This window comes from Peromyscus leucopus, chromosome 7 (assembly GCF_004664715.2).
Source record: "Peromyscus leucopus breed LL Stock chromosome 7, UCI_PerLeu_2.1, whole genome shotgun sequence".
NCBI classification, from domain to species: Eukaryota; Metazoa; Chordata; class Mammalia; order Rodentia; family Cricetidae; genus Peromyscus; species Peromyscus leucopus.
Window position 1 is genome coordinate 29,051,909 of NC_051069.1, and position 18,449 is coordinate 29,070,357.

General features: G+C 53.1%; 1 protein-coding gene across 3 annotated transcripts; it reads left to right on the forward strand.

The window, feature by feature from the left end:
• Positions 1-63: 63 nt before the first annotated feature.
• Positions 64-15,663, forward strand: Abcg4 (ATP binding cassette subfamily G member 4). Of its 3 annotated transcripts, none has more exons than XM_037207570.1 (15): positions 64-280; positions 816-1,065; positions 5,607-5,724; positions 5,838-5,970; positions 6,080-6,130; positions 6,279-6,424; positions 7,945-8,068; positions 8,182-8,296; positions 8,470-8,612; positions 9,362-9,460; positions 9,929-10,097; positions 10,189-10,289; positions 13,325-13,483; positions 13,606-13,724; positions 13,904-15,663. In XM_037207570.1, the coding sequence occupies exons 2-15, from the start codon at positions 828-830 to the stop codon at positions 14,127-14,129; spliced, it is 1,941 nt and encodes a 646-aa protein (XP_037063465.1). In that variant the 5' UTR covers positions 64-280; positions 816-827; the 3' UTR covers positions 14,130-15,663. The 3 variants fall into 3 exon arrangements, with proteins under 3 accessions (XP_037063465.1, XP_028722179.1, XP_028722182.1); XM_028866346.2 differs by having other exon boundaries at positions 191-272; XM_028866349.2 differs by lacking the exons at positions 64-280; positions 816-1,065 and adding an exon at positions 3,312-3,986.
• Positions 15,664-18,449: the final 2,786 nt, after the last annotated feature.

Here is an 18,449-nt window from a genome sequence, read left to right on the forward strand (position 1 = left end):
AGGTCAGGGCGACACCTCAACCATCCCTCTGCAACCGTGTCATCCTTTCTGACCCGAGCCTGGCCTTCCTCCACTGCCCGCCCCGGCCTGGCCCCGCCCCGGCCGGGGCCACCGGGACAGGGAGCCGGGGCGCCGGTGCCGCACCGGAGGCAGGTGAGGAGAGCCGGGAGTGTCCACCTCCCGCGCTGCGGCGCTGAGCATCCGGGTCGAGCATCCCGGTGGAGCATCTCTGCTGAGCATCCTTGCGTCTCGCCGATCGGAGGCGCGTCAAGGTGACCAGGCGAGTGGGGGACAGAGGGTCGGCGTGGAGGGTCTGGGGTCTGCGGCTGCCTCTGGGGACAGTCCGGAGGCGCACGGCCACCGGCGCGGGATGGGGAGGCCGGCCGAGGAGCGGCACTGGTCCGTGCAGAGGGGGGCGCGGAGCCAAGGCCAGAGCCTCCCCGGGCCCACCCTGTACCGCCCAGTTTCTTCGACCTCCGAGCCGGTGGCCGCCCTCGCCCGGCCCCCAGGGACTGCCGGCCTGCGGGGTAAGGAGATTAAGGCCGCGGCGGGGAGGGAGGAGCGGGCAAGGCCAGGCCAGGCTGGAACTGACCAAGACCGAAGAGAGGTCGCGACTGGGTGTCACTGTCCTGGGAGTGTGCTGCCCGGTGCAGGAGACCGGGCGGGCGGGAAGAGGGGTGCTGACAGTTGGGGATCTGCCCTGAGAAGGAGGCAGGGTTAGGGGGAGTGGAGGCGGGGCAGCATCGGAAAGCTATGGTGCTTTGAGCAAGGGCTGGGAGGGTTGGCCCGGAGCTAAGCAGGCCCTCTTCCTTCAGGCCGGCCGTGTGATGGCGGAGAAGGCACTGGAGGCCGTGGGCTGTGGTCTGGGGCCTGGGGCTGTGGCCATGGCTGTGGCGCTGGAGGACGGGGCAGAGCCTCCTGTGCTGACCACTCATCTAAAGAAGGTGGAGAACCACATCACAGAAGCACAGCGCTTCTCTCACCTGCCCAAGCGCTCTGCTGTGGACATCGAGTTCGTGGAACTGTCCTATTCCGTGCGGGAGGGGCCCTGCTGGCGCAAACGGGGTAGGTGGCAGCCCCACGGGGAACTGGGGGTTCTCCCCGGAGTCGCCTCTTCTGGAACATAAGGCCTGGGGGCTATCTCACTCTGCCAGCTTTGGAGGTCCTAACCCTCACTCATCGCATGCAGCTGGGGTACAAGATCCTTGCTCCTCACATCTGCCAGCACTAGGAAGCTAAGTTCCATTGGCTATTAAAGTTTTCTCTTCTAAATAGACCCTATGACCTCTGGTCCTTGAGTTAGTCTCTCAGACTCTAAGTCTCTCTCTCTCTCTCTCTCTCTCTCTCTCTCTCTCTCTCTCTCTCTCTCTCTCTCTCTCCCTGGCTATGAAGGCTGGTTTGGGGAAGAGGTGCACTCTAACTGTGGAGGTTCTCTTCCATGTCCAACAGTATTCGTACACCTGTTTTTAAAGATGTTCTCATCTCCGCCATCTTACTCCACTCACATCTTGACACAGTCCCTGGAAACGGGAAGGGGGTCGATTAGACAGGAGAGATGTCACCGACGAGGAAACTGAGGCCTGGGGAAGTTGAATAACCTGACCAGTGTCCCCCTGCTAGTAAGAATCAGAGCAGAGCCCAAAGCCTAGCCCTGTGGTTCCACCTGCTTCTCTCTCCTGCCCATCAGGACAGGTTTCCCAGAGCTCTGGCCTGTCCCAATCCAGCAGCCGGGCTGGGAACCTAGAAACTGGGTTTGTTTCCCAGAACTGGGTGTGGGTTAGGGGTGGAGCTCAGACAGTGTCATAGCTTTGGGGTGCTTCAGAGCAGGGCTCAGTGTGAGCTGTCTCTACATGTTTGCTCACTTCCATAGGTGGCCAAAGGGTCCTGGGGGTTTGAGCCAGGAGACCCTGAGGCATATGGGCTCCTCTCCAACACCCTAGGCCTAAACAGTCTCTTTCCGTTCTCACACCGGCCCTGGGTGGAGGAATGGTGAGGTCCTTGCTATTTTCTTGGCTTTCAGAACTTTACGGTAAAAAGAAATGTGGCTAGATTAGGTACTTCTCCTTATCAGGGTGATGGGTGCCCCGGCTGGGGACTCCTCCCTTTGGACCTTGCCAGCCTCATCTACCCTCTTATCCATTTCTCTGGCTTCTAGTCCTGGCCCCCTTTCTGCCCTCTGCTCTCCTTTGCCTGGCTTCTTCATTCTTTGGCTCCCTCTGTCCTCTGAGAAGACAGAAAGATTAAGGGTGCCAGAGAGGGAAGCATGAGGGATCTGGGGGAGAGTGCTGCCTTCCCTGGGTAAGGATCCATCACCAGTCTCCTCTAACTGTGTATGACATTTATTTTTTCAAACACATTCAATTCATTATTAGTGATCCCACTTAATAACCTAAGAACCCTATTAAGTCCTTGGGAGGGAACACGACTATGTTTTTTTTTTAAAGATGGGGTTGGAAGCCAGCGCCTTCCTTATGCTAGGCATCCACTCTATCACTGAGCTACACACCAGCCAACTATTATTCTTTTATAGATGAGGAATCACAGACCCTAATGACTTCCCAGGCATAATGGCACACACCTGTGACCTCATCACAGTGGAGGCTGAGGCAGGATGGTTGTGAGTTCAAGGCTAGCCTGGAGTACATAGGAAGACCTCATCTCCAAAAACCTAAATAAATAATTAAAAGATTTAGCGATTGGACAAAATCACGGAGCTATTGACCGAAGCAAGATGGGAACATGCATGTCTCTCCAGTGGGAGGTCTGCAGGTCTCTCACGTGCCCGAGCAGTTGCGATACAGGGGGAGGTAAGAGACAAATGCTTTCAGGCCGAGGGAAGCTGTGTGGCCTTTGGTACGCACGCTGAAGGTCCTTTCTTGGCCCAACTTTCCTCGTGGGCTTCTTGGGGAGCTCAGCTGAGTTGGTATCTTGAAAGTGCTTTGTGAAAGGCAAGCGAGTGTAAGATGATATTTGTGCTAGGCCTTGGCTTTGGCCGGCATCGGCTCTGGCATCGGACTGGGGGGAAGGTTCACGGCTGCAGTTTCTTCTCTGCAGAAGTCACTTCCCGTGGGTGGCTCTGTGGGATGTCTGCTGGGGAGCGTGGCCGGCATCTTTCTGACTGACCATGAGGAGAGCTTAGGAGAGGTCCCGAGACCCGAGACCTTCTTCTCCCAGTCAAGACCTGGCTGTGTGGCCTTGGGAGGAACGGCTGAGGGTAACAGGCTCTGGGCAGGCAGTTGGTGTGGTCCAGTCCAATGGGGGCGTGGCCCCGGGGGGCATGGACAGCAGGTCAGAAGGGTAGACTCTCCTTGTCTCTGCTAAGGACTGGGCTTTGGACTAGAGCAGGGGTGGAGGCTTGAGTTCTCATCACGGCAGGTCTGTAAGCTTAGCAGACAAGGCCCTGGCCCCTGGCCTCCCCGCTGTCTCCACCCCCTGCTCATCAGTTGCCTCAGTACAGTCTCTGGCCTCTGTCCCCTGGATTATGCTATAGCAGAGTTTTGTCTCCTAAAGCCCGGGGGCTTCTGTTCTCCCTCCGCGCCTGCAATGCCACCTCTTCCATGAAGTCACTCCTGATTTCCACCTTGCTGTCCGCCTTCTGAGAGTGACTTGCTCTGGCCCCCTCTCCCGCTCTTCTGTCTTTCCTTCACACCGTAGGTGTTCCTGTCCATCTGTCCTACCTAGTCTGTGCCTTTCTTGAATGCAGAAACCTTGTCCTTCCTTCCTCGTTTATTTTTTTTTTGCCCCATGTCTGGTACAGAGCTTGGTACATAGTAGAGCTCAATGAGCATTTGTCAAATGGAATTGTAATGCAATATGGCTTGTGAAACGCACTGTGTGTGCCAAGCCCTGAGCCATATGCTTTACATATGTTGTTAGCTCATTGACTCTTTACAACAGCTCTGAGGCAGGCGCCATCATCCTCACTTCACAGATGAGGAACCTGGAGCCCAGAGAAGTCAAGCAACTTGCCTCAGGCCACACAGCTGGTCATGTGGATCCAGAGTTTGAGCCAGATCCACCTGACTCCATATTGCTGTGCTTTATGCACATGCTGCCTAAAGCAAGTGACTGACAGGTGAAATGTTATGAGCCGGCCATGTTTGGGGCTGGAGAGACAAGCTTGTAGGGCAGAGAAGATGCAAAGGCTTTTTTTTTCCCTCCCCAGAATAGAGCAAAAGCTCTGCGAAAACACGCTTACTGAGCATCTATTACATTCCAGACAGACAAGAAAGATGAATAAGACACAGACCCTTCCCCCAAGACGTTCCCTGACTCAGGGTTTGGGGGAGGGGCGTGAGCACAGGCACATGAAGTGACAAACACTCTGGCGTGTGAAAAATGCCGCAGGAACACAGGACGACAGGCAGCCAGCTCGGGCTGCTCCGTGCGATCTCGGGAGTGTGTGAGAGGGGAGAGCCTGGTCTCCTAGGACCTCAGTGCCCTCACTACAGCCACTCAGGAGAGGCGTCAGCTTTCCCACAGCCTCCAAAGGACTCTTAGCCCCTGGACTCCACCCTAGTGGCAGTCATTTCTAGAGGCACGGGATGAGAGGGTGGGAGCTACTGTGTACGCTTGCCCATCCTGACAGTTCCACTCAGCAGTGGCTACCTCACCTGTGACTAACCCTATTCTAAGAGTGCCCCCCGCCGTGTGTGTGTGTGTGTGTGTGTGTGTGTGTGTGTGTGTGTGTGTGTGTGGCGCTTGCATGTGCATGTGGGGCAACCTCACATGTCATTTCCCCAAAGCCATCCACCTTGCTCTTTGAGACAGGATCTCTGGCTGGCCCGTGAGGGTCCAGGGAACTACCTGTGTTAGCCTTCTCAACACTGGGGTTACAAGTGTGCACCACCAATTCCAGCCTTTTTGTTATTGTTGTCAGAGAGAAATTATTATTTTAAAATGTGTGTGTGGCCGGGCAGTGGTGGCACGCGCCTTTAATCCCAGCACTCGGGAGGTAGAGGCAGGTGGATCTCTGTAAGTTCGAGGCCAGCCTGGTCTATAGAGTGAGTTCCAGGAAAGGCACAAAGCTACACGGAGAAACCCTGTCTCAAAAAACTAAGTAACTAAGTAACTAAGTAAGTAAGTAAGTAACTAACTAACTCTGTGTGTGTGTGTGTGTGTGTGTGCTGCTAATTTGTGAGTGCAGGTACCTGCAGAGTCCAGAAGAGGGCATCATATCCCCTGGAGCCTGAGTTACAGGTAGTTGTGAGCCACTGAGAGTGGGTGCTGGGAACAGAACTCGCGTCCTCACGAGAGCAGTGCCCACTCTTAACTGCTGAGCCACATCTCCTGCCCTTTTGCTTGCTTGTTTGTTTTGTTTTGTTTTTGACAGGGTATCAGACTCTGTCGTCCAGACTGGCTTTGAACTCACAACCATCTCCTTGTCCCAGACACCTGAGCCTGGGGGTTATAGGCAGGGATCACTATGCAAGGGTTGAGCCAGGCAGTTTAAGTGAGTTGTGGGGATGGAACTAGGGTGCTTCCTAGTGCTTATGAGGCAAGCGTTTTACTGACTGAGCCCTCTCCCCAGGCCTCCTCTTTGAGAGTTTTGAGGATGCCTCTGATCCATTAGCCCTCACCAGTGACTCCTCCTGTCCTTGCTGCAGGTTACAAGACCCTCCTCAAGTGCCTGTCTGGTAAGTTCTGCCGCCGAGAGCTGATTGGCATCATGGGCCCCTCCGGGGCTGGCAAGTCCACGCTCATGAACATCTTGGCAGGGTATAGGTGAGCATGAGGAATGGAAGTGAGGACTCAGGAGGGGGACCCACCCTCCTGAGGGAGCCCAGAAGGCGTTCTTAAGCGGCTTTGGTGCTCATCACCAACCATTCTCCCTGCAGGGAGTCTGGGATGAAGGGGCAGATCCTGGTTAATGGGAGGCCGCGAGATCTGAGGACCTTCCGCAAGATGTCCTGTTACATCATGCAGGATGACATGCTTCTGCCACACCTCACAGTGCTGGAAGCCATGATGGTGAGGAGAGGGTGGCCTTCTCCTCCTCCAAGCTCCCCTTCTGTCGCCAGCTGAAGGGGGTGGCGGGGACTGCCACGCAAGCCTTCCTCACTTGGATATCGCTTTTTAGGTCTCTGCCAACCTGAAGCTGAGTGAGAAGCAGGAGGTGAAGAAGGAGCTGGTAAGTGCGGGGCCAGGGGTGGAGCCGTTCTGAGGCCCCAAGTTGGGTGGGGACCAAGGGCTTAAGGGCCATGCTTTATGAAAGTGGGGTGCTGCTTAGGTGAAGCAGAGACACCGAGGCTGACTACGGCTGGGTGGGGTGCCTACAGGTGACGGAGATCCTGACAGCCCTGGGTCTGATGTCTTGCTCTCACACGAGGACAGCCCTGCTCTCCGGAGGGCAGAGGAAGCGCCTGGCTATTGCCTTGGAGCTGGTCAACAACCCACCGGTCATGTTCTTTGATGAGCCTACCAGGTATCTCCCAGCTTCTCTTGACCTGGGTTTTCCTCTTCTCAGCCCTGAGCCGGGGCTGGATATGGTGTCTGGTTCATGGCTCCCTGGCTGGAGACCAGATCTCCTGCTCGCAGCCTTCTGGGGACTCCATCCTTGCTAATCCAGTTGGAGCCAAGCTGCCCTGACTTTCATCCAGGTAGAGCTCTGGATGCGCCCTTCCTCCCCCTCCCCCTTCCTGATCGACAACTCCCTCTCCTCTTCTCAACAGCCATCGAATCCTCCTTTGGGTAGCTCTCAGATCTGCCCACCCCCTGTCCCTATTGCTTGAGCTCAGAGCATCATCAAGACTCATCTCCCTGCCTTCAGGTTCCCGGGCACCTTTCTCCAACCTGTGGCCAGAATGGGCTTTCTAAACAAGTCTAGAAAGTTCCACTCTCCTGCTTCAAACCGCACAAATGAGTCCCACTTGCCATCAAAGCAGTCAGGCGGCCTCTTCTCCCATCTTTCATAGTTTATGTTCTAATAACGCTGAGCTGCCCACAGTTCCCAGCCAACCCCGGGTTCCACGCCCCCCAGCCTGACCCTTGCTGTGTCTTCTGTGTGGAATGCCCTTCACCGTGACTCCGTTCATTGTCCCTTCACAAGCGCTTGCTCTTTCTAGATAGACTCAGCCTTCTCCGCCTATACCCCAACCCACTGCTACCTTACGGCATGGCTGGTTCCCTGCTAGTCTTCCACTTGGTGTTGCCACTACACTTTCCACATCCCCTCAAGTCGACGATGACGACGACAAGCTTGTCTGTCTCTCTCTAGACCAGTCCAACACGGGCCCTGTCATTTCCGTGCCTGGCATGCAAGAGGTGCTTGGCACAGGGGTTTTCACACTGAGCAGTGCCCTGGGCTTGCAAATATCTGAGCCACACAAGGTGTGCGGGATCTGGGAGTTCGTCCTGCCGTGCTTTCTGGTTCTGCGGCCGGAGAAAGGAAGGCCGTGGCCAAAAGCAACGCGGGAGGGAAGGAAGGGTTTATTTGGCTTGCATGTTCAGATCACAGTCCATCATTGAGGCACCCGAGGGCAGGAACAGAGGCAGACACCATGGAGGAAGGCTGTTCACTAGCTTGTTCTCTGAGGCTTGTTCTCTGAGGTGTGTATGTGTGTATGTATATATATATATATATATATATATATATATATATACATATATATATACATACACACACACACACACACACACACATATATATATAAAAAACTCAGGACCACCTGATGGGATGGCACCACACGTATTAGGCTCTGCCCTCCCACGTCAATCATTAATCAGAAAAATGCCCCCACAGGCTGCTCTTACGGAGGTATCTTCTCAATTACTGTTCCTTCTTGCCCAATGTGTCAAGTTGATAAAAACCAGGCAGCACACAGTGGCCAGAGGGGTGGGTGCCTTCCCACTAGACCCATCCCATTCGCAGAAGCTAGCCCACCTCACTCACCACCTCTCAGCCCCACCCACCTCACTGGTCCCTGGTGACTTCTCTCTGGACAGCGGTCTAGACAGCGCTTCTTGTTTCCAAGTGGTGTCCCTCATGAAGTCCCTAGCCCATGGGGGCCGAACCGTCATCTGCACCATCCACCAGCCCAGCGCCAAGCTCTTTGAAATGTTTGACAAGGTCGGTATCCCCGAGTCTCCAAGAAGACTGGCCTGTGATAGAGGGATAGAAGTGTCGGTGGGGTCCCCCAGCCCACGGGTCATGCTTTCCTCATGTGTTCCTCTCTACCTCAGCTCTACATCCTGAGCCAGGGACAATGCATCTTCAAGGGCATGGTTACCAACCTCATTCCCTATCTGAAGGGGCTTGGCTTGCACTGCCCTACCTACCATAACCCTGCGGACTTCAGTAAGTGAGGGCTCCGGTGAGGAGGTGGGCTACAGAAGATGGCCACACTTTGGGTTTGGTCATGGAGGCCTCGTGGGGACAGAGAGCCTTCCCCCTGTACCAAAGAGGGGCTGCTCTGCCCTTGGGAACTGAGGGTGAAGCCTAGCTGAGCACTCTGCTCTGTGTCCCCTTAGTTATCGAGGTGGCCTCTGGCGAGTATGGAGACCTGAACCCCCTTCTGGTCAGGGCTGTGCAGAATGGTCTTTGCACCATGGCTGAGAAGAAGAGCAGCCCAGAGAAGAATGAGGTCCCTGCCCACTGCGCCTCTTGCCCTCCGGTGAGTGGGGTGCAGAGGGCAGAGTGGGGGAGGGGAGACCCTGCCAAAGAAGCTGTCCCCAGAGGCCTCGCCACCGCTGTATAATAGGAGGCCCCGTGTTTGGAACAGACCTACTGTTAACAGCAGTGTGACCTCCCGAGCTTGGGACTTCCCGTCCACCCATTCCTCCAGAGCTCCTGTGAGCATCGTTGGTGCGCTGCCTGCCCTCAGTGCCTGCTTAGGGACCATCTGGAAAGCATGACCAGTGCAGTTGCTGACCTCGGGGCCAGTATGGTCTGCTGTTATCTCGGACCACACTAGCTTCCCAGAACAAGTGGGAAGACTAACTAGCAAATCACTCAGGCTCTTAGCAGGTAGCTGGTGCAGTCAGGGTCTACCTAGTGCCAGATCCCTTCCTTAGGTGAGATGCCATCACTCTGGAAAACTGGAGGCTTGGCTATGGTTACTAATCATTGTCATCATTGTGCAATGGGAGAGTCAGTGGCCTATACACACAGTTATGGCCAAGAGAGCCTTTGACTCCTGCCCCCCCCCCAGCATCTTTATCTGCTCTCTCTCCCTTCCACCCTCAATCTCCCTGAGGTTTTTCACTCCTAAAGCAGCTTCAAGGTGAGCAGCTCAGGGGCAAAGGCTCTTCCTTCTGCAGTCCTGGGCCTTGTCCTGGGAAGGGCTCGGGACTCTCCTGTCCACTGGGAGATGGGCAGTGGGTGGGTAGGCCACACTCACCCGGTCCCGTTCCTTCTCTCTAGGAAGTGGATCCTATAGAAAGCCACACTTTCGCCACCAGCACCCTCACCCAGTTCTGCATCCTCTTCAAGAGGACTTTCTTGTCCATCCTCAGGGACACGGTGAGATGTCAGGCCGAGGGGGCAGGAGGTACAGGCTGGAGGTCTTGGGCTCTCAGCCTCTGGGATGGAGACTGGGGACACTGCTGTCCCATGCGATGTACCTTGGCTCTGTGTACCTGCAGGGAACCCCTGAGTTCCTATTCTAGCATGGCCTCCCCTGTATCCCTACCCCCATTCCCTTGTCCTGGAACACACACCTCTTCTCTCTCTCTCTCTCTCTCTCTCTCTCTCTCTCTCTCTCTCTCTCTCTTTCTCTCTTCTCTCTCTCTCCTCTCTCTCTCTGTTTTGGTTTTTCAAGATGGGGTTTCTCTGTGTAACAGTCTTGGCTGTCCAGGAACTCGCTCTGTAGACCAGGCTAGCCTCAAACTCACTGAGATCTGCCTGGCTCTGCCTCCCAGGTGCTGGGATTAAAGGCGTGTGCCACCGCCGCCCGGCTTCATACCTCTTCTCTTGATGACCCGTGCATAGGTCCTGACCCACTTGCGGTTTATGTCACACGTATTGATTGGCGTGCTCATCGGCCTCCTCTACCTGCACATTGGCGACGATGCCAGCAAGGTTTTCAACAACACCGGCTTCCTCTTCTTCTCCATGCTCTTCCTCATGTTTGCGGCCCTCATGCCCACGGTGCTCACCTGTGAGCTGATCTGCCTGGCGGGTGGGGGGTGCTGGGCACGAGGCAGGGGCCGAGGCTTAGCCTGTGCAGCCTGACCTACCTGTGCCCTCAGTTCCCTTAGAGATGGCGGTCTTCATGAGGGAGCACTTGAACTACTGGTACAGTCTCAAAGCCTATTACCTGGCCAAGACAATGGCCGATGTGCCCTTTCAGGTGAGTCTCTTCATGACTACTGCCTCGAGCAGGTTCAGAGGTGATCTCATGGAATGTGTGGTCTAATGAGAAAACTGTAGCCAGATGTAGTGGCTCACCTCATTCCAACACTTGGCAGTGGGGGTGGGGGAGGGGGCTGAGAGAGGAGGATTGCCATGAGTTCAAGTCCAGCCCGAGCTACAGTGTGATTCCCTATCCCAAAATAAATAAATAAAAAGCTGAGCAGAATAGCAGAATAGCAGATGTCTCTATCGGTGATAGGCAGCAGTGAGCTCAGAGGTCCTGGAGCCTTACTTACTTTCAAGCTGTAAGGCACTGCAAACCACCCAGTTTCTCTTTGCTTTAGTAGTGCCCCCACCTGTAAGACAGAATGACACCAGTGTCTTCCTCAGGGTTGTACTTTAGAATTCTGTGAGTGAATGCATATTAGGTTTTATTATTATTATTATTATTATTATTATTATTATTATTATTATTTTGGTTTTTCAAAACAGGGTTTCTCTGTTTAGTCCTTGCTATCCTGGAACTCGCTCTGTAGCCCAGGCTGGCCTCGAACTCAAAGATCCACCTGCCTCTGCCTCCGAAGTGCTGGGATTAAAGGCGTGCGCCACCACTGCCCAGCTAAAGTTTAATTTTTTGTTTTATTTTATTTGAGATGGGTCTCTCTACATAGCTCTGGTTGTTCTAGAACTCGTAGGTAGTAGAACAATAGGTAGACCAGGCTGGCCTTGAACTCTCAGATATCTGCCTGCCTCTGCCTCCAGAGCTGGGATTAAAGGCATTCGTCACTATGCCCAGCAATGTTTTTTTTTTTACATTTATTTATTAATTTATCTTATGTGTGCATACACACTTTTGCCACAGTGTATGTGGGGAGGTCAGAGGACAGCTTACAGAATTCAGTTCTCTCTCTTCATTATGTGGATTCTAGGGACTGAACTCTGATTGTCAGACCAGCAGGCAGGTACCTTTACCTGCTGAACCATCTTGCTGACTATAAAGTTTTTAGAAGAGAGCTTGTCACAGTCTAAATGCCCCCAAAATACCAGATGGCACTTGTTAATCACATTACCACCTTGTTCGAAGCTTCAGGGCTACCAATAATCCATAGAGTACTTTTGTGGAAATCACAGAAAAGTGTCCCTTAGCTAGGTGTGGCTGGTAATCTCAACACTTGGGGGCTGAAGCAGGATGATTAGGAATTCAAGGTCACCCACAGCTTGAGATAAAAAGGAACTGCATGAGGTATCTGTCTCAAATGAACAAATAGCAAAAGTGGAAGTAGACTGTCCTCTGCCATGTACAGAACTTAATGAGAGAAATACAAGCCAGATCTTGGCCTCTGGTTGTCTCTGCTGGGGGCTGGGAGCCTTTGTGCAGGGGTGGGGGTGGGGGTGGGGGGACCAACCTGTGCAACTGTAGCTAGTGAGCGGAGTTCCTGTTTCCCATGAGCTTGTTTGGGCAGCGTGTGTGTGTGTGTGTGTGTGTGTGTGTGTGTGTGTGTGTGTGTGTGTGTGTTTTGAGACAAGGTCTCACTTGGTAGCACAGGGCACGGAGGGATGGGACTAGAGTGCCTGCCCTTCATGCATAATATCTGGGGTTCCATTCCCAGCACTGCCAAAGAAAAAATATCATTTATTTTATTTTATTAGGGGTTTCTGAAGTGGGGCCTCAGTCTTGAAGCCCAGGCTGTACTGGAACTGACCATCTAGACCAAGCTGACCTTGAACTCGTGGTGATCCCCCTGTCTCAGCCTCCCAAGTGCTAAGAAGTTATCACTTCTATTTGAGATTTACAACTGATGTTAAAGGTTAGGTATAGTAAGCAAAATGAAGCAAATTAGTAAGCCCATCATCATCTTATTTTTTATGATAAGAGCATCTAAGATATGCTTATTTAACAAAAAAATATAGATATATTGTACCTCAGTAACTAGAGTCTCTGCTGTGTACTTTAGATCTCTAGACTTGCCCAACCCACATGTCTGCTTCTTTGTATGCAAAAGGTGGCAGCCTCAAGGGGAAACGGAGCTCTCTGCTGCAGAGAGTTAATTCTTTTTTTTTTTAAATATATTTTTATTTTATTTTTATGTGCATTTGTGTTTTTGCCACGGATGTGGGAGTCCCCTGAAACTGGAGTTACAGATAGTTGTGAGCTGCCATGTGGGTGCTGGGAATTGAACTCAGATCCTCTGGAAGAAGAGTCAGCACTCTTAACCCCTGAGGCATCCCTCCAGCCAGAGAGTTAATTCTTTAATAATATAAGGAGACTAGAGAAACAGTTCAGTGATTAAAGGTTAAACACGCTTGCTGCTCTTCCAGAGGACTAGAGTTCAGTTCCCCCACACCCACATCAAGCGGCTCACTACCACCTGTAACTCAACCTGCAGGGGATACAATACCCTCTTCTGGCCTCCATGGATACTTGCTCATAGGTGGCATATATATACAGAGACATACACACATACACATAAATAAAAACAAGGCTTTTTGTTGTTTATTTTTTCGAGACAGGGTTTCTCCATGTAGTTTTGGTGCCTGTCCTGGAACACACTCTGTAGACTAGGCTGGCCTCAACTCACAGAGCCGCCTGCCTCTGCCTCCGGAGTGCTGGGATTAAAGGCGTGAACCACTACCGACTGGCAAAACAAGTCATATGTATATGTATATTATATGTATGTATATGTATGCATGTATATGGCTGGAGAGATGGCTCAGTGGTTAGGAGTGTTTGTTGCTTTTACACCCATGTCTGACAGTAACACACACACACACACACACACACACACACACACACACACCCTGGTTTTAATGGGAAGAACTGTAGGGACTCAGAGATGGAAGGAGTCACCGAGCAGCAAAACAAGGCTATCTGAGATGTAGTCAGGGAGGAAGGGGCCACGTGTCAGTCTAAAAAGCTGCCTGAACAAGAGTGGTGGCAGTGGAGGCGGAGGGGAGGAGCCGTGGGAGCACTCCCTCTCCGGGGAGGCGGTGGGAGGACTTAGGCCCCTAAGCTCCTCTGTGGCTGCTCCCCAGGTGGTGTGCCCGGTCGTGTACTGCAGCATCGTGTACTGGATGACAGGCCAGCCAGCTGAGACCAGCCGCTTCCTGCTCTTCTCAGCCTTGGCCATAGCCACCGCCTTAGTAGCCCAGTCCTTGGGACTGTTGATTGGCGCTGCCTCCAACTCCCTGCAGGTGGGAAAGTTGTCACACAGGTGCGGCGGGGGGGGGGGGGGGTGTCTCATGGGAGCCACCAAGGGGTGGATGGCACTGTGGTCACCCTGTGACAGCGGGGGCCCCTCTCTGCTCTCCTCCAGGTGGCCACCTTTGTGGGCCCGGTCACTGCCATCCCGGTCCTCCTGTTCTCCGGCTTCTTTGTCAGTTTCAAGACCATCCCCACTTACCTGCAGTGGAGCTCCTACCTCTCCTATGTCAGGTCGGTGTGTGTGTCTCCCTCCCCGCAGGAGATCCCGCCCGCTCTGCGGGGGATGTGCTAGGTCTGATGTCTGCCCCTGCACCCTCACTGTGGCTGGGCACTGTGGCTGGGCTCTGGTGATTGCTGAGGGACAGGGGTCCTGTGCTCTGTGTCTTGCTCTGATGCCACTGTTTGCCTAGGTACGGCTTTGAAGGTCTGATCCTGACCATCTACGGCATGGAGCGAGGACACCTGACCTGCTTAGACGAACAGTGCCCGTTCCGGGATCCACAGATCATCTTGCGAGAGCTGGATGTGGAGGAGGCTAAACTCTACATGGACTTCCTGGTCTTGGGCATTTTCTTCCTTGCCCTCCGACTGCTGGCGTACCTTGTGCTCCGCTACCGGGTCAAGTCCGAGAGATAGAGCCTTGCTCCAAACCTCTTCTGGGCAGGAAGCCCCCAGCTCCAGCCCTTTGGGACTGTTTTAAACTTGTAGACTTGGGCATTGGTTGCTGGTGCCGCCGCCGCCGCCGCCCTCCTCTCCCACAGCTGCCCCACAGGTTGGCTGTGGGCCTGGGCTCCCAGCCTCAGCCCTGGAGGTAGGGCTCCAGCCCTCCCCTTCAAGGCCAGGAGTCTTCCCGAGTTGATGCCGTTTGTAGCTTCCTCCCCACTCTATCCAACACTTGCATGCAAAGACGACGGGGGAGGTTGCCGCTCTCCTCTCCGCCCAAAGCATCCTCCTCTGTGTTTGCCTGGGAGCCCCGGGTTCTCTAGGCCGTGACTTACAAGTGGTCAAAGTGACCCCTTCCGGGGGTCCCCACCACACTTAGTGTTTGTAAACTGGGCTGCTATAAGGTTGGAGTCCCAGGGCTGGGCCCTGGTGGGGTCCCCAGGGAGTCCCATCATGGACATTGGATGGAGCAAGGAGGGACTCTGGGAGTCTCTTCCTTCTCCTCCTCCCCTTTCCTCCCCCCACCCACTTTGGCTGATTTAGACAATCTGTTGGGACAGAAGCCGGGTTTTCTGTCTGGGTGACCACTCCCAATCCTGGAGATTGGAGAGACCCTGGGACGTCCCACTCCCTTCCCTAAACCTTCAGTCAGGGTAGGTCTCAATGGCACCTCTGCAATAATGTCTGTGTCACTTTCCCTCCTGCCACTAGAACTGGAGAATGCACTTTATTCTGGGGGGTGAGCCGGGGAAGCCTCGGGGCTCCCTTCTGCTGTTCCCGAGGCTCAGTTCCGCGGGCTCCTTTCCCCTCCAAGAGTCACAGGCACACAAACGCAATCAGACAATCTTAGCCCCACACACGCACCACCCCTACGGCTCGGGGGAAGACTGATGGTGGAACCGACACGGAGCCGACTGGTACCGGCACAGAGCGGACGGCGGCGGCCGCAGCGGCAGAACGGCCATGCCAACCTCCTCCTGGGAATCCCACTTTGGAGGCTAAGAATGAGGCTGGTGTGAGCCAGTGTGGCTCTAGGCTCGGCAGGTGTCTCTCTCCCAGTCTTCCCTCTCTCTTGAGCCAGGGGTGGCACTGGGTCCTTGCCTCCTGGAGGTCAGGACCCAACAAGCACAAGAATAGGCGGAGCTGGCTTCAGCCGCTGCTCCCCCGTGGCCCTCCTTTTGTGCTCAAAGATGGCACTCGCTCTTCTGCCCCTTCTCCAGCTGCCTGCTGCTCACTCAAACTTCTGTTCACATATCTCCTCCCTTCTCCGGTCAGCAGCTGGTTCCTGGACATCAGAGCAGCAGAGCCGGGACACCAAGGTGGCAGACACACCCGGAGCGTGTCTGTTTTCTTGGGGGGGTCCAGGCTCATCCTACATCTGATTTCCCCTCCCCCAGGACTCTCTCCTCAGTCCCTGTGCTCAGTCCTCTGTACTTTCTCCATTACACAGATGGCAGTTGTATTTGTGGGATTTCACTCATTATTAATAAAACCTATATTTATACAGTATGCAGTATGTGAATATGGGTCTGCCACTTGCTGCTACAGGATATGTGGTGGTGGGGAGGTGTCTTCAAAGCACTTGGCAAGATGCCTGCCAGCTTTGAGGATCCTGTGGCAGGGATGTTAAGTCTCAGGCGTATGTCAAGCTCATGTATGTCTGTCTATCTTATGAAACATTTGTGTCATGCTTCCTACCTGACCAAAACGTCAGTGCCAACCCCACGCTGGCCCTTGTCACCATCCCTAATTTTTCAGTTGAGAAAAAGGTGACTTGGGCCCGTAGATAGTAGAAATGGAACCTTGAGGGAAGGGGATGTAGCTCAGTTGATAGACTGCTTGCCTAGCATGCTTGAAGACTAGGTTCAGTGGCCAGCACTGCAGGCTCCAGATGTAGTGGCCCACGCTTTATCCCAGCACTTGGGAGGTGGACATAGGAGGACAGGAAGTTCAAAGTCAATCTCAGTTACCTAGGAAGTTCAAGGCCAGCCTGGGCCACATGAGACCCTTCCTAAAGGGGGGTGGAGCGAGCAGTGGAACCTGGAGACCGGAACTTCTGCCACCAGACTCCATTCTCAGCATGGGTCAGGGCTCTCAGTCACAGCTGGGGCTGCAAGCTGTGTGTGGGAACTCATGTCTGTTACATAGGTCGGTTGACAAAGTGACCCATGACTCTCTCCAGAGGGAAGGAGAGTGCCAGTCAGTGGCTTTCAGGAAGGGCAATGGGCAGCAGAAAAGACCTCAGCCCAGTAGTTCTCAACCTTCCTAACGCTGCGACTCTTTAAATACAGTGTGCCTCATGTTGTGGTGACCCCCAACCATAAAATTATTTCCTCGCTACCTCATAACTGTAATTTTGCTACTGTTATGAATAGTAATGTTAATATCTGATATGCAACCCCAAGGGGGTCATGACCCACAGGTTGAGAACCACTGCCCTAGACCCTCACCTACCTCCAGGATGGGAGTAGCAGGGACTTCACTGGGCTTTCTCCAATTTTCTCTTTTCCTTTGCCTCTTATTTTCTACTGTATTTTGTATTTGTTGATTTTATTTGGCTGCAGTTTGAATCTAAGATCCTGCACATCCCCGGGGCCTTTAAAACGGTTTTAAACTTTTTTTTTGGGGGGGGAGAGTTGTTTTTGTTTTTTCAAGACAGGGTTTCTCTGTGTAGCTTTGCGCCTGTCCTGGGTCTCACACTGTAGCCCAGGCTGGCCTCGAACTCACAGAGATCCGCCTGCCTCTGCCTCTCAAGTGCTGGGATTAAAGGGGTGAGCCACCACCGCCAGCTGTTTTAAACTTTTTTTTTTTTTTTTTTTTTTTTTTTTTTTTTTTTTTTTTTAGCTTTTTCGAGACAGGGTTTCTCTGTGTAACTTTGCGCCTTTCCTGGAACTCACTCTGTAGACCAGGCTGGCCTCGAACTCACAGAGATCCTCCTTCCTCTGCCTCTCGAGTTGTTTTAAACTTTTAGACAAGGTCTCACATTGCCTAGGTTGGCTTTGAACTCACTCTGTAGCCTAGGCAGCCTTGGGTTTGTAACTCTCCTTCCTCAGCCTCCTAAATGGCTAGGATTACAGGCCTTGGCCTCCAAGGCCTTCTGCTGGTTCTTCTTAAAAGAACTCTTCGCTAGGTGCTATGTAATGAGTCTTCTTCTGTCCCACCAGCCAACTCCTGAATAATGACATGGAGACTTTTTTTTTTTTAAATTTTATGTGCACTGGTGTTTTGCCTGTATGTATGTCTGTGTGAGGGTGTCAGATCTTGGAGTTACAGACAGTTGTGAGCTACCATGTGGGTGCTGGGAATTGAACCCTGGTCTTCTGGAAGAATAGTCAGTGCTCTTAACCGCTGAGCCATCTCTCCAGCCCCGGAACTTCTTATTAATTATGAAAGCTTGGCCTATAGCTCTTATAATTTAAATTAACCCATTTATATTCATCTACATTCTATCACGTGGTATTACCTCTCTTCCATCTTGTACCTCCTGTTTCCTCTCTGTGTCTCTCGGATTCTACTGAGCACCTCAATTCCTCCTCCTCTTCCTTTCTCTCCCCAGAAATTCCACCTATACCTCCTGCCTAGCTATTGGCCATTCAGCTTTTTATTACACCAACCATAGTGATATATCTTCACACAGTGTACAGATATCTCACAACAGTGGTGGTGGCAGTGGCGGGCGGCGGTGGCGCATGCCTTTAGTCCTAGCACTTGGGAGGCAGAGGCAGGCGGATCTCTGTGAGTTCGAAGCCAACCTGGTCTACAGATTGAGTTCCAGGACAGCCAGGGCTACACAGGGAAATCCTGTTCTGACAAAAAAAAAAAAAAAAAAAAAAAAAAAAAAAAAAAAGAAGAAGAAGAAGAAGAAGGAAATCCTTTCCCCACCCCATACTAAACACACTCTCACTGAGTAGCTACACTCCCAGCCCCAAAAGCAAATAGTTCTGAAATAATTAAACACCTTTGGTTTGAAGTTCCACAGAGAAGAGAGAGGACAAACAGTCCATCTGAAGCCACGTCACCTGTCAGGCACTGAGAATACTTGCAGAATGGTTCACAAATTCACAAAGAGAGCTCCTTTGAGTCCCACAGCAACCCCCCCCCCTGCCCCAAGGTGGGGTAAGAACAGCGCTGCCACCTCCATTTACAGGCAGGAGTGACAGGTAAGCTCTCCTGACACTGTCACCCACCCGCTCTGCCTCCCCCTGGTTCCAGCAACCTGCCCATCCAGGTCCATCTGGAAATGGGTCCTCTCTCCCGGGCCCGCCTGTGCGGCCTCTCCATGGCAGGGCCTGT